The following is a 21,024-nucleotide window of genomic DNA, read 5'->3' as shown; positions in this document are numbered from 1 at the left end:
GCTCCGGAGAAGTTCTCATCACTTTCAAAAGAGGAAAGGGCTGGCGGTCTCCATGTGCAAGTGCCCAGGCTAGCAGAATCCCCTCCTCTCCAGATCCGTGAAGTACTTACATGTTCAGCACCATCAAGGCACTGACATTTTCTCCTGCTGCTGAAACCGGTGGAAGAGTGGATCTTAACAATCAAATGTAGCGGCAATGTTTTGTGACGGTAAAAAATGTGACAGTAGCACAGGCTGCCAGTTATATGTGTGTATGTGAATTAAGAACCTCAGTGCATAATATCAACTTTTTATTGAGACTAGATGAAGTCCTGAGTATGTCTCAATCTTCTGCACTTACTGGCCTTTGCTTCAGTGTCTGCTATTGAAAAAAAGGTGTCAGATTCTAAAAAAGGAGTCTCTTTTGGTTGATAATTTTAAGACAATTTTAAAGTTTTAGGGAACTCGATGCTTCATTCTTTTTACCAAAACTGGAATTACATACTAAAATGTAGCCTTTGTATTTATTGTTTTTACTTATCGACGTTAAAACTACAAAGGACAAGTAAAGTCTTAATTATAAAACCTCGCTCTTCCCACTAATGAGTCCGTAACTTGAATTACCCCAAGTAAATAAGATAATGTGTAAAAGGTACCTGACAACAACTTACATCAAGACCACTTATTTTGAACCTTCTGTATACCAGGCATTGGGCTAAGGCATTTTAACAATTCCATCATTTAATTCTTAAGCCAAAAAAAGTAGGTAGCCTCCTATAATTTTTTAGAGGAGGAAACCAAAGCTTAGCAAGATGAGGTAAGCCAGAATTTAGACCTAGGATTGTCTGATTGTAAGTAAGTCTGTTTTCCCATCTGCAACCTACTTTTTGCACAATAAATGTGTTAGCATGAAAAAACTAGTATAAAAAAAGCTGGTAGAAAGGCTTCTACTCACCTTGGGTTTTGCCATGGCAAAAAGTAATTTCTCTGTTGGTTTGTCCTTTGAATGTGTATTGTTAATGACTATCATAAAATCATCTTGATGACCTCCAAAGGTCATTAGACTCTTGTACACATAGCTGATTATTAACCTCTTCAAAGAGAAGAAAAAGTTAATATCTTATATACTCTTTACTTTCAAAGAAAGATGAGAAATGATTAATAGCATATATTTCCATTAAAGTGCTGATATCAATGAAACTAACTTAACATTATATGTTAATTATACTTCCCTAAAAAAGAAAAATGCTGGTATTAATTACATATAATACAAAAAATTATTTTCTAAAAGAAAATCTGTTATGATTTAAAATAGTAATATACTAATTTTATGGAGGCATCATTTACGTTTATAATTAAAATATAGTTTGATTCTGAAGCTAATAACTCACTGCAGACAAAACAGAAAATACAAAAAGAAAATCAAAAGCACCTATATTCCAGCATCCAGTAGAAGAACACGGTTAATACCTTTGTAAATGTCCTTCAAGATCTCTCTCTATACATATTAGGTTGAACCATGTGAAACGGATACTTTTTTTTTTGAAACTGGTACTTTCTAAGGTAAAAAATGGTCGGTCAAATATCGGCAAAACTATATGGTTCACCCTGATATATAGATTTTGATATATATAAACAGAAATAGTATGGTGCATATTGTTCAGGATTCTGCTTCTTTTTAAATTTAACAACAAATTATAAATATCTTCCCATGACAACAAATATACTTGTATAACATTATTTGAAATGATTTGATAGAGGGGCGCCTGGGTGGCTCGGTCGGTTAAGCGTCCGACTTCGGCTCAGGTCACGATCTTGTGGTCCGTGAGTTCGAGCCTCGCGTCAGGCTCCGTGCTGACAGCTCGGAGCCTGGAGCCTGTTTCGGATTCTGTGTCTCCCTCTCTCTCTGCCCCTCCCCTGTACATGCTCTGTCTCTCTCTGTCTCAAAAATAAATAAACGTTAAAAAAAAAAATTAAAAAAAAAAAGAAATGATTTGATAGATAATCCTTTATTTAACCAATCTCTTACTGCAGGAAATTTAAATCATTTTTTATTTGTTACTACCTTGGACAATACTTCAATGCATATATTCTGACATGTTTAATAATACACATATCTAATTATTTCTTTAGTTGTAAATCTCAATTAGAGGAATTGCTACTTGAAAAAAGAACAATTTTGAGAATATTTCCAAATTCTCCTCAGGAAAAGTTACATCCAGTTATATTCCCAGCACTGTAGTCTTGCTAAAACTAGATATCACCATTCTTTTATTTATTTTTTATTTTTTTGAAGAAAGAGAGAGAGCAGGGGAGGGGCAGAAAGAGAGGAGGAGGAGGAGGAGGAGGAGGAGGAGGAGGAGGAGGAGAGAGAATCCCAAGCAGGCTCCATGCTGTCAGTGCAGAGCCCAACCCCAGGCTCGATCTCATGAACCATGAGATCATGACCTGAGGCGAAACCAAGAGTTGGGCACTTAACCGACTGAGCCACCCAGGTGCCCCTACATTGATGTTATCTTAAAGATTCTCATTTACACAGGAAGCAATCTTCCTAACACTATAAATGAATAGTTGTTTTATGAATACAACCATGGTTGCAATTTAGTCATGGTATTTAGTATTTTCCTCATATGCAATTCAAAACCCGTCCAATCTTGTTTTAAAAGATTAAATAACAATCACAGTTGTATTTGTAAAAATGACTATTCATGATAGTATTAGGAAGAATGTTATGGGGGCACTTGGGTGGCTCAGTTGTTTAAGCATCAGACTGTGGCTCAGGTATTGATCTAACGGTTCGTGGGTTTGAGCCCTGTGCTGACAGCTCACAGCCTGGCGCCTGCTCTGGATTCTGTGTCTCCCTCTCTCTGCCCCTACCCCCATTCATACTTTGTCCCTCTCTGTCTCTGAAAAAAATAAACGTACAAAAAAATTTTTTTAGAAAGGAAGGATGTTATCTGTGTATAAGAAAAAGCGTATGAAGAGATCATTACCTTCTGTGTATGTACATTGAGCAATGCAAACATTTGACTCAACGTGCAACTTAATCTTACCATGGAATTGTATTCTAAGACGCTTAAGCCATCCTCGTGGATAGCCAGCCACATGACAGTACTTCCGAGTGGTGATGGAGTTATGGGCTGTGAAGAGATGAAAACATAATAAACGCTAACCAAATCACAGAAATAGTTTTTAGTCACAATGCAGTGCAACATTTGCAACAACAACAACAACAGCAACTTATTTTTATTAAAAATATCTCCTGAAGGAGAAAAAAGAGAACACGAAACCTACAGGGGGAAAAAAATCTCTCCTGGGGCAGAGGCGGTGGCATGTAATGGAAAGAGCAGTGAATCTGACAGCAGGGGACCTGGGTCTGCGTTCTCAATCTGCCATTTATTAGCTGTACAATTGGACACACTACTGAATCTCTCTGAGGCTCAATTTCCTCATCTTTAACATGGAACAACAGTGTTTACATCTTATTTTTCTTTTGTGTTAAGAGACTAAGAGTTAATGAGCTTGTAGGGTTTCTATGAGGACCAAAATCCTAATGAAACAAAACACATGTGTGTTTCTAAGGTGTGTAAATACATACTTTTTCTGAAAGTTTATTAAATCTGACACTCAAATGACTCATAATGATAGAATAAAAAGAAAAGATGAAACTGTGTGATGAATGGTAATGAGAAATACCAAATTTTCCACTAAATTCCTTATTGTAAAAAACAATGAAATTATATTAATAAAAAGAATCTCTCACCACTAAACCCCAATTAAAACCCATGAATGTTTTCGAGCATTCCACAATGATTGCTCAACAATAAGTGAATTTAACAATGACTAAAATTCTAACAAAAACTTAACTACTTCTCCTAAACCTTATGAAAGTATGCTGAGGCCATAGATAAGCAACTGGGATGAATCTGTAGTATTTATACATATACTATATTTGTATAAGGTAAAAGTTATCAGAATCTCATGTATAAAAACCCCTGGGTTGCTATCTACTGAGAGTCTGTTTGCTAAGGATAGGCAAGCATTAAAAGGATGCTGGGGTGCCTGGGGGGCTCAGTCAGTGAAGTGTCCGACTCTTGATTTCAGCTCAGGTCATGATCCCAGGGATTGAGCCCTGCATCGGGCTCCAGGCTGTGTGAGCCTGCTTGGCATTCTCTCTCTTTCCCTCTGCCCCTCCCCGTGCTCATGTTCTCTCTCTCTCTTTTTAAACAATTTAAAAATATATATATGTATGTGTGTATATATATATACATACAAATACACACACACACACACACACACACACACACATATATATATATAAAAGATGCCATTTAACCTAAGCCATTGAACCCCCAGTCCTTTGATAAACAAAATGTTGTTTTTATTGTCCTTTGGCCAAACAAAATATGGCATATACATGCAATGGAATATTATTCAGCTTTTAAAAAGAAGGAAATTTGGACACACGTTACAACACTGGATGAACCTTGAAGACATTCTGCATAGAAAAATAAGCCAATCACGAGGATGTAGAGAAAGAGGAACCCTTCTGCACTGTTGGAGGGAATGTAAACTGGTGCAGCCACTCTGGAAAACAGTGTGGAGGTTCCTCAAAAAGTTAAAAATAGAACTACACTACAACCCAGCAACTGCACTAGTAGGTATTTATCCAAAGGATACAAAAATGCTGATTTGGAGGGACACTTGCACCCCAATGTTTATAGCAGCACTGTTGACAATAGCCAAATTATGGAAAGAGCCCAAATGTCCATCGACTGATGAATGGATAAAGAAGATGTGGTATGCATATAAAATGGAATACTACTCAGCAATTAAAAAGAATGAAATCTTGCCATTTGCAACAACATGGATGGAACTAGAGGGTATTATGCTAAGCGAAATTAGTCGGTCAGAGAAAGACAAATATCATATGATTTCACTCATATGTGGAATTTAAGATGAAAACAGATGAACATAGGGAAGGGAAGCAAAAATAATATAAAAAACAGAGGGAGACAAGCCGTAAGATACTCTTAAATACAGAGAACAAACTGAGGGTTTCTGGAGGGGTTGTGGGTGGGGGGATGGGCTAAATCAGCAAGGGGCATTAGGGAGGGCACTTGTTGGGATGAGCACTGAGTATCATATGTAAGTGATGAATCACTAAATTCTATTCCTGAAATTATTATTACACTATATGTTAACTAACTTGGATTTAAATGAAAAAATAATAATAATTTAAAAAAAGAAAAAAAGAAAGAGAAGCCAATCACAAAAGGACAAATACTGTATGATTCCTCTTACATGAGGTTTCTAGAGCAGTCAAATACACAGAACAGGAAGCAGAACGGCGGATATCAGGGCCCCGGGAGAAGGGAGAATAAGGAGTATGGAAGTTTAATCTGGGAAGATGAAAAAGTTGTGGAGATGGATGGTGGTGAGGGGAGCATGATAATGTGAATGTGCTTAATGCCACAGAAACGTACACTTAAAAACGGCTAAAATAGGGAAAAGAGTTAAAACGGTGTATTTGATAGTATATATACTTACAGCCCCCAATGGATGCTATTAAGCAAAGGAGGTGTCTGCATAGAATAAAGAAAGAAGAGTAAAGAAAAGATGCCGGTCATGCAACAAGCAAATGCTACATCATTATTTAATAATATTTCTGTGCTAAAAAAGCACAGAGCATATAATCAAAAAAGAATATTTAGTATTCCTTCCAATGCTGAAATCAGAGTTAAAATTCAGTGTAAAATGCTACTCTACAGTTCAAATCTAGTCCTTACATTTGTAAAAAACATGTTCAACTCCTTGCAAATATATTCATTTCACAGATGTTTAAGCATAATGACAGCACCCACTTACTCAATAGTATACAGCTTTCAGTACCAGGAGCAGTATAATTTCTTACCTCACAATGATACTGTCACTCATGGAATTAGAATGAGAAGATACCCTAGATTTTACTTTTCTAGTCTGAGTTGTCACTTACAGATGATAAAAATGAGGTTCAGAGAGGCTAACTGACTTGCCCAAAGTGGCACAGCTACTCAGCAAAAATGTATTACGTGGTATTTATATGCAAAGAATAACGGTGTGCACAAGATGAGGATTTCAGGATCAGTGAGTCTACACCCTCAAGATGCCTACAACTTATTAATGAGGACAGACCAAACACATACACACATATAACACAAAACAAGGAGTATTTTAGGAGCCTGAGAGACTATAAAGTGACATGGTTCCACAGAAAGAAGAGTTCAAAAAGTACAGTTCTTCTCTTGGGGATTGGGCTGGCCACCTGCTGGCAGGGCTCACCTCTCCTTCCTCAGTATTCCCACAGTGCCCTGTCCCTGTCACTCTTAACCATGTTCACTCTACAATGCTTGTTTGCGGGCCTGTTGCAACACTGGATTGTGGGGTCCCGGAAGTTTGGGTACAACCCATCTGAAACCATGGGCTTATGTATCTCTAGATACATAATGTTTGGCAAACAGAAGTCACTAGACATTAAATAAACAAGTAAATGAGTGAGAGAGTAAATGATAAATGGGTGAGAGGATGCATGGATGCGGACAAGAAAGTGGAGTTCAGCTGCTGCCTTCAGTCTAGTGATGAGCCCGCAGAATGCAGGTGACTTAAGGTTGGCGGCAAGAGGGAGAAGCTGGTGACACTCCTGCCCTTTCCTTAGTGTCCCTTCATGGTTTTCTTTTCTTTTCTTTTTACATTTATTTTAGAGAGGGAGGGTGTGAGCGGGGGAGAGGGGCAGAGGGAGAGAGACAGAAAATCTTAACCAGGCTCCACGCTCAACTTGGAGCCCAATGCAGGGCTCGATCCCACAACCCTGAGATCATGACCTGAGCTGAAATCAAGAGTCAGATGCTCAACAGACCAAGCAGCCCAGGCATCCCACCTTATTTTCTTTTTAAAAGCCGGACATACTAAACTTGGGGTCACCGTGGTCACTGTTTTACTTCAGTGAACTGCACAGGGGCAACTATACAGGTGAAGGTTTCTATTCCGCATCTCCCTCCCATCCTTTCTTACTTTTGCAAGAAATAACTTGGCACCAAAGAATGGCCACTTCCTGGCTACTGTCAAATAAATGCGCACACAATCAGCAGCACTGTGTCCCCGGAGGGCCATCCATCTGGTTGACAGTCGCTGGCAGAGCTGCCTAAGAAAAGAACAGAAACGAAAACGCAAAAGCAAAAACATAAACCGTGTATCCTCCTCCCAAGGCAAAGCTCTCCTTGAGCCAATCCTAGGACAATTGGGGTACTGAGGTGTCACCCAGGAGGAGCTGTGATCTGGTGACTCCCATCTCACCACTGTCCACCCCTCGTCCTTTTGGCACATTCCTCTCACTAAATTCTCATACTATTAGTGCTTTCAGCATGACCCAAGTTCCCCATCTCCCACCCCCATTGGGCAAAGTTAAAAAAAGTCTGATAAGCTAACATCAAACCTTAGTGTAAATTAGTTTAAAAAGGCAATTTCTCATTGGGATGGCTTTCATTTTTAAAGAGAAGTACAAGACATTGAAACCAAAGAATGAATCCCTAATGGGGGAATTTTAGGTACTACCACCCCTGGCTTAGAGAGATGTCAGCTGCAGGGGAGATGCCTTAAATAAAATCACAATGGCAACTGCTTACTTCTACAGAGACAAGAGCCTGATCTTAAATGTTTCTATTTTGGAAAACTCATTGAATTGGATTTGCCTCTATTTTTAAATTGAATTACCCTTTCTTCATATAGTCTCTAAAACCAAAATTCCAAATTAGTTGAATTCAATCAAAAATTTATAGTAAAAAAATCTTGTGTAGGCAGATAGTTTGTTTTTATTCTAATCTGTTTATAATAGAATACCCCAAGAGATACAACTTGTTGGTAAACACTTCATAACACTAGACACAGTACTGGCCATTTTTTTTCTTTTTATTAGTAGGGTTAATTTGGACAAGAATGAATAAGATCAAATGAAAAGTAGATCTTCTAACTTAAGGTAAACATCTTTTCTTTAAAACTTTAAATACGGATTCTCAAGTTTCTAGGCCCATCTTAAATGAGAAGATTGATAACCTCTTGGTAGTCAACAGTATTAAAAAAATCTTAAGAAAATGATCACGTATAATGATTTTCATCTTTAAAATTTGAACAGCAAAATATCACCAAGAGACCAGTGTGACTCTACCCTTAAAGAGTCACAAGTACTTCCTTACCTTAACTGTTCTTCAGAGGAGTCATCTCTATACCTTTTAGGATAAAATTTTTCTATGACTTGTTTTAGAGTTTGATTTGCTTTGCACTGATTAGGAACATGCCCTGTTGGAGTTGAAAAGGGTCTTTCAAAATCTCCAATCTCCACCTAATTGCAAATCCAAAAAGAAAATAAAGGGTATTGAAGAGTTTTTTTTTTAATTAGTTTCATTGTTTCTGAACATTCTTTATAATATATAAATCTATTTGTCATGATTGTGTGATTATGGAATTTATAACCATACATAAGTATTAATAAAATCTAAATTCCATTTGAATTCTAATTTAGAAAAAAATCTGTAATTCAAACATTTCAATTCCATTTCTACATCAACCACTCTTGGTTAATGTTGCCATCTAGTAGTATTTGCTAAGGGCCACTAATACTATTAGCTATAAGAGCATAGGATAATTTTTTTGTTTTTAGGGTACTATTTTAGTTGCTAATAATAAAGCAAAATGGGAGCTAATAATAAAAGACAAAAGAGTTATAAAGCTATGAGAAATCTCAGAAAAGTATTATTTGTACTTAAGGGTCTCCACTGAATATGATGGGAGTAAGAATGACATTCTCATTACTGTCTTCCTAGATTTTCTGCATAAATGGTTCTGTATCCATCCACTTGCCCTATTATTCTGGGAATAGAGTCCTGTATTTCCCTTTCATCTTGAATGAAAGAATGTTCAATCCTTATCTCTATGAACAGGCTACACAGACGCCATTCTCTACCCACCCACCCATCTCTCTAACCACTCATCCCCCCATTCATTCGTCCAAACCTATATGGAGTCTCCATTATATGTCAGGCATATATTAAGTGAAGTGAGGGAAAAAAAAAAAAAAAAAAAAAAAACAGCTGAGCACAGTTCCTACCCTCAAAGAGTTTATTGTCTAACAGAGGAGGCTGAAGTATAAACAAGTTGAGTATAAACAAATTGTTTATACTTGTAATGACCCGTGTCAAGTGCCTTATAGAGGGTACCCAAGAGGGTTCAAGGAGGGAAACCGAGTGGGGACATTCAGATGAATGTACTACTGATCATTCACATCCTTACCTACAACACTCCCCAATAAACAGATGGAGGGTTCCATCCAGACTAGCCTGGGTCTCCATCTCAAGGGGATATTCTGCCTCCAGGTAAGCTGTTAGCACAACCAGCCTCTGAGATTCTGACCCCTGTGGCTTCTATTTTCTAGCTCTTAGTCTGATCCATTGCCATCTAAATTCCTTAGCTGAACCTTACACTTACAGTGTATTCTACCTTTCCAGTTTCTCTGACCAGTTTCTTAGTTGTTGGTTTCTTGGCTTGGCCCTGCTATTCAACTCTCATCCTCATTTCCTACCTCCTTCCCTAATTTCCCCACACTAAACACAAGCTGTCCATCTGTTCTTCAAACATACTGAAATCCTTCCCCCAGAGCAAGCTTTTTATTGTCCTCACCTATCACCAGACCATACTCAGCACAGCTATCTGTGAAACCTAAGAGCAAGCTTTATCCCCCAAGGAGATGGCAGTTGGACAACCAACAGTCACAAAAATAGGCCATTCAAGGCAACCTTTTCTCTTAGGGAACCCTACAGTGGAATCTCCAAGGTCAGTGTCAGAAGGAGCACATAAATGTTTGCAGGCTAACTGAAAATCAACTCAGAGAGTTCCCAATATGACTCACATCAACACGATGCCCTACCAGACACTATGCACAATGATTAACGATCAGCTCCAAGAATTTCCTAAGAAAGAGAGTATCAACAAGGGCCTAGAGATAGTCAAATCTTCAACAGAAAGAACTTTTCTTCTACAGATCTCAGATTAGTATATTTAATTTGTCTTCACAAAGACTACTCTGAGGAAAAGAGTTCGGAGATATTATTTAATTTTCCTTTCATAGATGGAGAAATTATACTTTTCAGTCAGTAACATGTTCAGAATTTTCTAGGTGTACGCATAGTCTTACCTCCCTACTCTTTCCTCAAATTCATCTAAAACATGTTAGAAGTGTATCTCTCTCAAAGACATTATAATTTTTCTCAGAAAAACTTTCTGATAAAATTAAAAATTGAAAGAGGAAGACTAACTTAAATTTTAGTGAAAATGAGAGTGATTTTAAAGAGATGCCTTTAGAGGACTAGAACCTAGAATGGCAAGGGATAGGAAATCATACCTAATCGTATCACCAAGAAAGTTTGTGACCTATTTGTGTTTTCCTTAGCTTTTCATTGCTTGCAAAATGAGAACCCTCAGTGCAGCAGGGATGCTTTAAAGTTTGGAGGACCATAAAATTGTTATAAAAAGTAAACTCAATTATTAACTATTCATTCATCCAATGGAGAATGTACTATGTGTAAGGCACTGTGCTAGGTACAAAGATGAATAGGGACAGCCCTTTCCCTCGGGGAGGCTACAGCCAGTGGTGCGAAGCAGAAACAAATGAATAATAATAAACCTTTGAGGTAAAGACAGTACCGTGCAGGACATGCCAAAAACCCCAAGAGGGACACTTAACTCACGCAGGCAGAATTCAGGAAGTCTTCCTGGAATAAGTGACACCTCAGATGAAAATTGAAGGATAAATTGAGGAGCACCTGGGTGGCTCAGTCAGTTAAGCATCCGACTCTTGGTTTTGGCTCAGGTCATAATCTCGCAGTTATGGGTTCGAGCCCCATGTCAGGCTCTGTGCTGACAGCAAGGAGCCTCCTTGGGATTCTCTCTCTCTGCCCCTCCACCAATTGCTCTCTCTCAAAATAAATAAATAAATAAACAAACTTAAAAAAAAAGGATACATTGAAAGTAACAGGTGAAGGAATGGGGGTTGAGATGTTCCAGGCTGAGCGGACAAATAAGTACACAGAAGAGGTAAGAAAAAGTGAGCCATACGCAAGTCAGGGAATTGTGCAGGGAACCAAAGTCTCCATTTTGCTGGAGCATAAAGCTCAAAGCAGGGAATATTAACAGATGACGCTGGAGAGGCAGGCGGAGTGCAGCTCACAAATGCCCTTTGTAAATAAGGGAACGACAGCGAGATCCACCTGTCGGCTAGATCTCCACCCCAATTCCAGAGCTTCCAAAGCACCACGGCTCAGACTCCCAGCCGGGTCTTAAGAAAATGGCGGCCCCCACTTCCTGTCCCTCTTTCCGGACGTTGCTCTTGCCACCCAACCGCCATTCTGTGCGGAAGCACACGCAGCCACATGAAGAAGCCACGGGTAGGTGTTCCCACTGATGGCCCCAGCTCAAGTCCCAGCTAACAGCCAGCGCCAGACGCCAGATATGTGAGTGAACTCTGCAGCGGCAGAGTCACAGCCAGCCTTTGAGCAAGGCCAGCTGCTGCCATATGCAGCAGAGACCAGCTGTCCTTACTCCTCCCTGCCCAAACTATTATGTTAAGTGGCTGAGTCCTGCAGTCATTTCTTTATGTAGCAATAGCTAACTAGAACAATCTCTCTAGCACAGATTTGTAGGGGATCAGACCAGAGAAAGGCTCATGAGCTAGAAGCCTGCTGCAGGAGAGCAGGCTTGACGCGATGGTGGTCCGACACCCAGCAATGGTGGCCAAAATGCAGACGAGTGAAGAGGAGAATGTATCTTAGAGTTACAATGGGCAGGATGTGGTGACTGGTGGGACCAAGTGAAAAGGAGGGCAGTCGGTGATGATTCCTGGACTCGAAGCTTGCATGAGGAGACAGCAGCACAGTGAAGATATAGAAGGTGAAGGAAAAGGAGAGAAGACAGTTCGGTTCCTGCTGGGCCGAATTTAAGTAGTGCATGAGAGAAGTGAACTGGAGAGAAAAGATTTGGGAACCCTTGGCACAGGTGGTAAATAAAGAGATGTCCTGGGACGGTGTGCACTGTGCAAGGACCACAGACTTCGGGAGATCTAAGCCTTTGTGCCAATGACGTATCACAGAGCTGCCTTAACATTGTTCCTTAATTAAGCTGTGCACAGACTCATTTGTGGTGGAGACTGTGAACTGCCTCTTACGACTCTTCTCTCCTTTCCGAGTAATAAAAACCTTGGACTTACTTAGGAGCTGTGCTCCTTGCCAGCCAGCTAAGACCATATTTGCTAGTCTCCCTTGTAGGCTGGCAAGGCCATACGACCAAGTTCTGACCAGGGAGACATAAATGGAAATGTTCTCTGGGTAACTTCTGGAAAGTTTCTCAAAGGAGGAAAGGCATGCCCTGCTTCAGCCCTTCCTCCATCCTGATGCCTGGGACACTGATATAATAGCTGGAGCTCTGGTAGATCTCCAGGACCATGAAAAGGACATGTTAGGGAAAGAAGAATGGAGAGCAAGATAAAGCCCATGCCTCTGGCGACTCTGCAGAGGTGCCAGATTGCCTGTTTCTCTACGTGAGAGACAAATACCTTTCTATTTGGATTAAGTCACTATTGATTTCTGCGTGTGTTTATAAACGTCTGAACTTAATCCTATTGGTACAATAGGTAAATAAAAGAAAGTGCTCTAATCTTTTAAAAGACCCATTCCTTTTTTTTTTTTTTTAATATTTATTTAGTTTGGGGAGGGCGCAAGCAGGGGAGGGGCAGAGAGAGCGGGACAGAGGATCGAAGCGGGCTCTGTGCTGACAGGCTGACAGCAGCGAGCCTGATGCAGGGCTCGAACTCACGAACCACGAGATCGTGACCTGAGCCGAAGTTGGACGCTCAACCAATTGAGCCACCCAAGTGCCCCGAAAAGACCCATTCCTATTAGATTACTGAATGATTTCAGCACGGCATCTTCAGCCCTGCAGCTCTACACTGAAATTCCTTTACTAAATGCAGAGCCTAGTGGGATACTGTTAAGATAACTAAGAAACCAGGTTCCACGACGAATACTGTCTCAGTCAACATCACCGCCGTGGTTGTCAGCAATTCAGAGTCAAACTGTAATTATATGCCTGTAAGTTTTAAGGTGTTAATCACAGCAACGTGAATTTAAAGAATTACAAGGTATATTGTTTTGCTGTACTTCAATCAATGTAGAGATTAGGATCTTACCTTTAACAAAATATTACTTTATATAACATGGAAGTTACCTGAGCTAAAAGAGCTGCCATTTCTAATGCCAGGTCCTTGTTCAGAGGAAAAAGTCCATTTATTATTTGATCATTTGTCTGATACATTAACAGCAACTTTTCTCTATCAGTCTCTCCGCGAGCTTGCATTGAGAAATACAGTCTTAAAAGAAGAGGAAATCTTTCGTTACATGGTATTCTTACAAAGAAAGAAAGGAAAGACAAATCCAGGGGACTGATACAGGGTTATTCTAAGGTAGTTCTCTACGTGATACAAACTTAGAGCATGACTCTCAGTCCATCTCTGTTTCTGTTTCATATTAGTATTTCCAGCAAACAGAGGAAAAGCTGCTTTGAGGTTAAGGAATGCTTCTATGCTATTTTTTTATGCCCTAAAATACCCAATCCTTTACTAAGGAAGGACCTAAGGTACTGAACGAAATTAAATATGCCCTTTCTTGTAAGGAATGCTGATGTAACCCTTCAATTCAATGGGCTGTATAAAAGCAATTGTCAAAACACTCATGATCTTTCCTAAATACCTTGGAAATATCACGGAAGAGAGAAATGAAGATCTGAATTCAAACTCAACATCAGGGGCGCCTGGGTGGCTCAGTCAGTTAAGCACCCGACTTCGGCTTAGGTCATGATCTCGCGGTTCATGGGTTTGAGCCCCACATCAGGCTCTGTGCTGACAGCTCAGAGCCTGGAGCCTGCTTCGGATTCTGTGTCTCCCTCTTTCTCTGCCCCTTCCCCCACTCACACACACACACACACACACACACACACTCTCTCTCTCTCTCTCTCTCTCTCTCTCTCTCTTTCTTTCTCTCAAAAATAAATAAACATTAAAAAAATTTAAAAAATCAACATCAAATTGGGGGTGGCAGTTTTCTCTGGAGGGTCTAAAAGATATTATTTGTACATTTTAACTTTTTTTCCCCCCACATCCAGGTAAGCATCTTTAGGAGCTCAAACATAGTTTACATGTGGTTATTATTACTTGTTGAAATAGGAGATATCTTCTGTTTGCCTAGGAGGACTTCAGCATTTCAGTGATCTTCTTTATTTATTCACTATGCCACTCCACTATTCGGGAGACCTCTGGGGGCTCTGACTTCAGGCTGTAGACCAGGCACAGGGTGCTATAAATGCTGTAGATGTTACGACGATGGGGTGGGTAAGCAATACACTGCTATACTTGAATGTTGGCAGGACAACAGAGTGGCAGGAAAAGAGAGATTTAGATTCAGCATGTGTTAGGAATGTGCCCAATTAGCTCTAAGTGGATTTTCAGCCTTTTCCTCCCCACACCCTTCCAGGAGAGGACACACTGGCATCAGTTACAGTATCTTTCACACTAATTATCTCTGTTGGCAGGGAATCCCAGGGAAGCATGGTGGGTGGACTCTGAAAAGCTCTTCCCTCCCATGACTTTGATAATTCTTCCCACCCACCACACTTAGGAATCGCCAACCCATGCAATCATTCAGAGTGGTCTCTGGAAAAAACAAATCCTAAGCCCTACTCATCTGTGACTGCATGATGATAAGCTGCTAACTCACAGAAGACTATGGCTGGGCAATAGAAACAGAGTCTAAATTCAAAATGCTACTAGGGTGCCTGGGTGGCCCAGTCAGTTAAGTATCTGACTCTTGATCATGGCTCAGGTCATGATCTCACAGTTCATGAGTTCGAGCTCCACATTGGGTTCTGCACTGATGGTGTGGAGCCTGCTTGGGATTCTGTCTCTCCTTCTCTCTGCTCCTCCCCTGCTTGTGCACTCTCTCTCTCTCTCTCTCTCAAAATAAATAAATAAACTTAAAAAAAAAAAAAGAGAGAATGCTATCAGCAAAGTGATATAAAACAAAGAGAATAAAGTTTAAGAAGAAAGCCCTCTCTTTTCGGCATAGCTTATTTCCTCCACTTGAAGTTAAGAACTACTCTGGTTTAAGTAAGGTTCTTAATAAAAGTTTGAATTGATAATAAAGGTAGAGGGAAAAAAGGACCAGATATGCAAACAGGTGCGGGCAAGAAGACCTAAAGTGCATTTTCTATTCTTATTGGCATGCTGGAAAGACGGACCTGGGAGGGGAAATGAAGCACTATGATCAAAAAGGGAAAAGCAATCCAGGGCAAGTATATAGGAAGACAATATGTACAATCGTTGACTGAAGCCCCTAAAGAAATAGTTTGCACTCCAACGACTGTACAAGGACTTGGAGAGAATGTGGAAAGGAACCAAAGAGTCACAAAAATGATCAAGAGTCAGAAACTCAAATCCACAGTCTTGGACAGACGAGGTGCCAGGGGAATGTGATGTGAGTGTCCCCAAAATGACCAGCTTCTAGGCACTCCCTAGTCCCAAAGAGGCCTGCAGCAGAGGAAGTGGGCTTCTCTTCTGCAGGCAGGGCCTGGGTTAGACAGCAGGGTATCTGCAAATGTGCACCTCCTCACTTGATACCAGGAAGCGGAATACTGTGGGATGGAAATGTTCAGGACCAGTTCTGACCCCTGGATGCTGCTTCTGAATGCGGTAGGGCTCTGAGCGCTGCTGGGGAACCCTTTGTTTGCCTCCAACTGGCTCCGTATTTCGTTCCTAGGAGCATTTACATCCTACTGTCGTCCTTCTCCTCCCCTTGTTAACTTACTGAAGGGGCAGCTTGCCTTCACCTTCCAGTTACCTTCCCGTCACTCCTCCATCCACCATGGTCTACGGCTAACACCACTGAACTGCAGTCGTGACCCCCCCACCCCCCAACCCCTTGCCTGCCGCTGCCTCTATGGCTACCATCTCAAGTCACCTGCTCAGAAAGCACCACTCTGCAAAGGCTTCCTCTATGGTCCCACAATGTCTTGTATATACGCATGTTATATTCATGGTAAGAGCCAATATTGGTGGATGTTTACTGTGCGGCTAGATCCAAGTGCTGTACATTTGCCAACATACAGTCCTTCAGACAACCCTAGAAGTAGGCACCATTTCCATTTCACATAGAGGGTATCCGAGGCACAGAGATGGTAAGTGACTTACTCAAGGCCACACAGTGAGTGGGAGAGCCAGGATTCTAACCCAGGCAGTTTCTCTCCAGAGGCCCTATTCTTCACTACTCTGCTCTACTGTTTCTGTTACAGCATTAATGACATTGCTAAGATTTCATGTCTGTTTCTCCCTATAAACTGTAAGCTTCTAAAGGGTAGAAGCTTACACCTCTGAACCCTCTGTTCACCTTTGAACCCCCAGGGCTTCCACAAGGTCTGGCACTGGAACACGCTGAACAGATGTTTCCTGAATGAATGGGTAAATGAGTGGTAGTAAGAATTGCCAATCATGGGAATTATTTGCCAAAACAGCCTGAAAAATCCCCTTCTGTAGTCTTGGGTAGTTTCCTCACCTGTAAGATGGAGATAATAGTGATACCAGTCTCATAGGGGAGTCGTGAGGATTATATGAGAAGATGCGTACAGGGAGCTCAGCACCAGGCCTGGTGTGTGGTAAGTGGTCAGTAAATGTTGGTTATTATTATTATTATTACTACTTGTATCACTAGGGTTCTTGTCTAGAGGTCTTCAGAATCACAAAAGTCCCTTCATTCTGGAATTTTTTTGTTTTATTTAAAACATTTTTTTAATCTTTATTTTTGAGAGAGAGACAGACAGAGTGCGAATGGGAGAGGAACAGAGAGAGAGGGAGGCACAGAATCCAAAGCAGGCTCCAGGCTCCGAGCTGTCAGCACAGAGTTTGATGCAGGGCTCGAACCCACAGACCGAGAGAGCATGACCTGAGCCGAAGTCAGATGCTTAACTGACTGAGCCACCCAGGCGCTCCTGTTTTGCTTTGTTTTGTTTTACGGTACAACAGCCTTTACTGTTTGCAACAGGAAGTGGAAGAGGACAGGACATGGGCACGACAGCTCTGGCACCCGGGGAAGTTTCAAAGACCTACTCTGTCTCTGTCCCCCAAAAAAGCGATTCTGGAAATTTTTTTAGTGTAAACATGGCTGGAAGAAATCAGATAAACTAGATGACCTGCCAAGATGTTTCCTGGCTTAGTAGCCAATGGATACAGGTGCTAAAGCGGCAGAGATGGGAATGTTCACCTATGCTCCAAAAAGTAAGAATTAAAAAGCAGTACTGAAAATAATCTTCTTTTTTTTTTAATTTTTAATTTATTTTTGAGGGAGCACAAGCGGGAGAGGGGCAGAGAGAGGGGGATAGAGGATCTGAAGCAGGCTCTGCGCTGACAGCAGCGAGCTCGATGTGGGGCTTGAACTCAAGAACCATGAGATCATGACCCGAGCCGAAGTTGGACGTTCAACCAACTGAGCCACCCAGGTGCCCCTGAAAATAATCTTCTTAAAAAATGTTTATTTATTTATTTTGAGAGAGAGAGAGAGAGAGAGAGAGCTAGCATGAGTGGGGGAGGGGCAGAGAGAGAGAGGGAAAGAGAGAACCCCAAGCAGGCTCCATGCTGCCAGTGCAGAGCCCGATGTGGGGCTCCATCCCATGAACCATGAGTTCATGACCTGAGCAGAAGTCAAGAGTCGGACGCTTCACCGACTGAGCCACCCAAACGCCCCTGAAAATAATCTTTTATTTCATAAATGGGGGTAGGAAGAGTTGTTTTCTTCAGGGAAGGACCCTTGCCGATTCCAGTTTGTTAAAAACATGTCTTGACTTTTGCAGTTTCAAATACACAGTAAGAAAGCAAATTAAACAAGCAGCTTAAGCATAAATAGAATTTAAATGTTAGTTTCCAAAGGACTGTCTATAAGAATAGGTTCAAATGCTATTAATTAGATCTTTAACCTCTGCATCTAAATAATTAAAATTCCATAACTTACTAAATATAAATACAAATTCCATGATCGAGAGCTGGTGTGTAGTTTCGCTTATTACAGGGCTGCTTGACAGATGAAGCATCGAGTCCTTGGCTGCAGGATAGGTCACAGCCAGTCCCCCTTCTAACTGTGTCACTGGAAATTAGGGCTCATTGTCTAAGCTATTTATACACATATGCAAAGTGCAACCATATTTAGAAGCACAGTACTTTCTCATAGCTGTGGCTAGCCAGCCATTTCAGACCTCTGTTAAAAATTAAACCTTTTGGTTGAGTTGCTTTTTTTTCTGATGTCAAAGATATTGTCATGGGACTTTTTGTTTTTACAAGGCAATCTTTATTATGTATTATTCACAACTCTCTTTGTCCTTTCTAGTGCCATTTGCTAGACTTGGATTATTACTCTTATCTCTGTTTCGAACTACCTTTCTGCATTTCATCCAAATTTAATTTGGGTTCTAACCATAGCTATCACAGACAGAATTAGTATGTATTAAGCATTCACAAGGTACACATTATTAGGAATAGTCTTAGACATGGAAATAATTCCATTTAGTTCCAATAAAACCAAATGAGAATTCCTGAACCTCTCTCCATAAAGATATATGGCAGGTCAAGTCCAGGAGCTGGCTGTCTTCAACAAAAGGTAACATTAAGAGACAGGGCAGCAATGGGGATCTCCAGATCAATGCTTCTCGAAAGTCAGTATGTGTAAGAATCACCTGGAGAATTGCTAAAACACAGACTCTTTAATGTCCAGAGATTCTGCTGGACTCAGTAGGTCTGTAATGGTGCCTAATAATTTGCATTTCTTTTTTTTTTTAAGTTTATTTATTTATTTTGAGAGAGAGAGGGAGAGAGAGAGAGAGAGAGAGAGAATCCCAAGCAGACACCATACCATCAGCAGGGAGCCTGACACGGGGGTCAAACCTACAAACTGTTGAGATCATGACCTGATCCGAATCAAGAGTCAGACACTTAACCACTGAGCCACCTAGGCGCCTCAATAATTTGCGTTTCTAATGTGTTTCCATGGGATCCTGACGTTGCTGGTCTAGGACTCCAGCAACCATAGGACTAAACCAAAATCATCTGGAAAGTCCAAGTCTTCCAGCCTGCTATCCTTGCTAGTCACCAAAGGACCACAGATAAAGGCTACCATCAGTGGAAATGGGTTCTTCCAGGAGAGCCTATTAGATTTCCATTAGCTAAGTAATCCTGCTTATCTCCAGGAAGTAGGATTTTAAAACCTTAGATATCAAAGCTTAACAGTCACCTTCTTGTTACTCAGAACTCTTGCAAATTGCCATAGTTCATGAGCACCTAAACAGAGAAGCTCCAATGGCTCATGACCACCATTTATTCAGATCAAAGGAATCCATTCAAATACTGGGTAGCCTTTAGTGGCTGACTATAGGAGAGAAGTCTACAATAGGAAGGCACCACATTTATTTAACCGTTCCCCTAGTAGTAAACATGTAAGTCCCTTCCAACACTTATTTTTCACTGTTATAATATCCATGGCAAGGAAGAGACCGGGGTATACGGGGAATACCCTCATTCATGCATATGGATATATCTGTGGGACCAATCATTAGAAAAAGAAATCCTAAATTGGATCAAAGGCTATCACATTCTTTACGTATATAGTGTCTTTACTTCTTACATTCCAGTTTTAGGCCTATGACCATCTTTCAAAAGCCTCTGAAAGAAGTAACTACTTCACCAGTAATTCCACCAGTAATTCTTTCATTCTTATATTTTAGATTCCTTATTTTAGAGACTATAAGAGCCAAATAAAATCATCAAAATACCTTTTCATTTTTTTTGTACAGTTAATTGTCACCTGGTCAATGAACACTGTTTACTAAGTACTACCTTCTGCTGACACATGGAAGAAAAGAAGATATTTTTAAAAAAGAAACAAAGAAAACTTAGTTTCTGATCCTATGCCAAAGTATATTAAAATTGTATCTGTTGGGGGCCCCTGGGTGGCTCAGTCGGTTAAGTGCCCAACTCTTGATCTCAGCTCATCTCAGGTTTGTGAGTTTAAGCCCCACGTCGGGCTCTGTGCTGACAGTGCAGAGCCTACTTGGGATTCTCTCTCCCTCTGTCTCTGCTCCTCCCCTGCTAGCTCTGTCTCAAAACAAATAAATAAACTTACAAAAAAACTGTATCTGTTGGGAAGATACGTGCTCCAGGCCCACTGGCTTTTCCCCAGTTCCTGAAACCCTCCAAGCAGCTTTCCTTCTACAGGCTTTGGAACATCCTTTTCTACTCATTTCCATGCTGCCACTTCCAGCCCCCTTCCGACCCTGGCATAAACATCATTTCCTCAAAGAAGTCTCCTGATGCCACCAGTCTAGGTCAGGCCTCTTCCTGTGTGCTCTTACAGGACCACATTCTTTTCTTTCAGAGAACTTAGTGTGTAATTATGTGTTCATTAGAGTTATTGTATGATTAACTAACTATAAATTCAAAAGATCAGGGACTGTGTTTATGTCTGCTTCTGTTACCACTTTATTCAGAGCATCTAGCTGAGTGCCTGGCTTACAGGTGAAGCTCAAAGATTATAGAGAGAAAAAGAGGGAATCTGAAAGAATGAGAATATGAGTATGTGACTTCTTAAAAGATTTGAGTGAACAGAAGCATTTCTACTTTTAAAAAAATTCTTTTAAGTTTTATTATTTAAATAATCTCTATACCCTACATGAGACCTGAACTCATGACCTTGAGATCAAGACTCACATGCTCTTCTAACTGAGCCAGCCAAGCGTCCCAGAAATATTTCTTCTTACTACAGATCTTCAGTAGGGTATTTGAGTATTTAGTCTTTATGAAAAGATTGTGATGTTAAAGAAATTGTTGAAAGTGAAAAAAATTCACCCTTGTACCGACCACCCTAAGAGAGAAGCTATTCT

General features: G+C 40.6%; 1 protein-coding gene across 6 annotated transcripts in view; it reads right to left on the bottom strand.

Annotated features, from left to right (window-relative positions):
• PLEKHH2 (pleckstrin homology, MyTH4 and FERM domain containing H2) overlaps positions 1 to 21,024 on the bottom strand; it is a 113,125-nt gene that overhangs the window by 2,129 nt on the left and 89,972 nt on the right. For 2 of the 6 annotated variants that reach the window (XM_019465138.2, XM_019465211.2), the window contains 5 exons: positions 13,285 to 13,426; positions 8,208 to 8,353; positions 7,030 to 7,159; positions 3,033 to 3,119; positions 935 to 1,072 (listed from right to left, as the gene is read on the bottom strand). In XM_019465138.2, coding sequence (XP_019320683.2) covers positions 935 to 1,072; positions 3,033 to 3,119; positions 7,030 to 7,159; positions 8,208 to 8,353; positions 13,285 to 13,426 — 643 coding nt within the window. Of the gene's footprint in view, positions 1 to 934; positions 1,073 to 3,024; positions 3,120 to 5,529; positions 5,565 to 7,029; positions 7,160 to 8,207; positions 8,354 to 13,284; positions 13,427 to 21,024 lie in introns of those variants that run through there. The other 4 variants (XR_008417828.1, XM_019465359.2, XR_002084660.2 and 1 more) reach the window with 4 other exon arrangements.

Source organism: Panthera pardus, unplaced genomic scaffold (genome assembly GCF_024362965.1).
Source record: "Panthera pardus isolate Hobbes unplaced genomic scaffold, ASM2436296v1 HiC_scaffold_25, whole genome shotgun sequence".
Classification (NCBI taxonomy): Eukaryota; Metazoa; Chordata; class Mammalia; order Carnivora; family Felidae; genus Panthera; species Panthera pardus.
The sequence above is the reverse complement of the archived record's forward strand: the minus strand, read 5'-3'. Positions and strand labels throughout refer to the sequence as shown.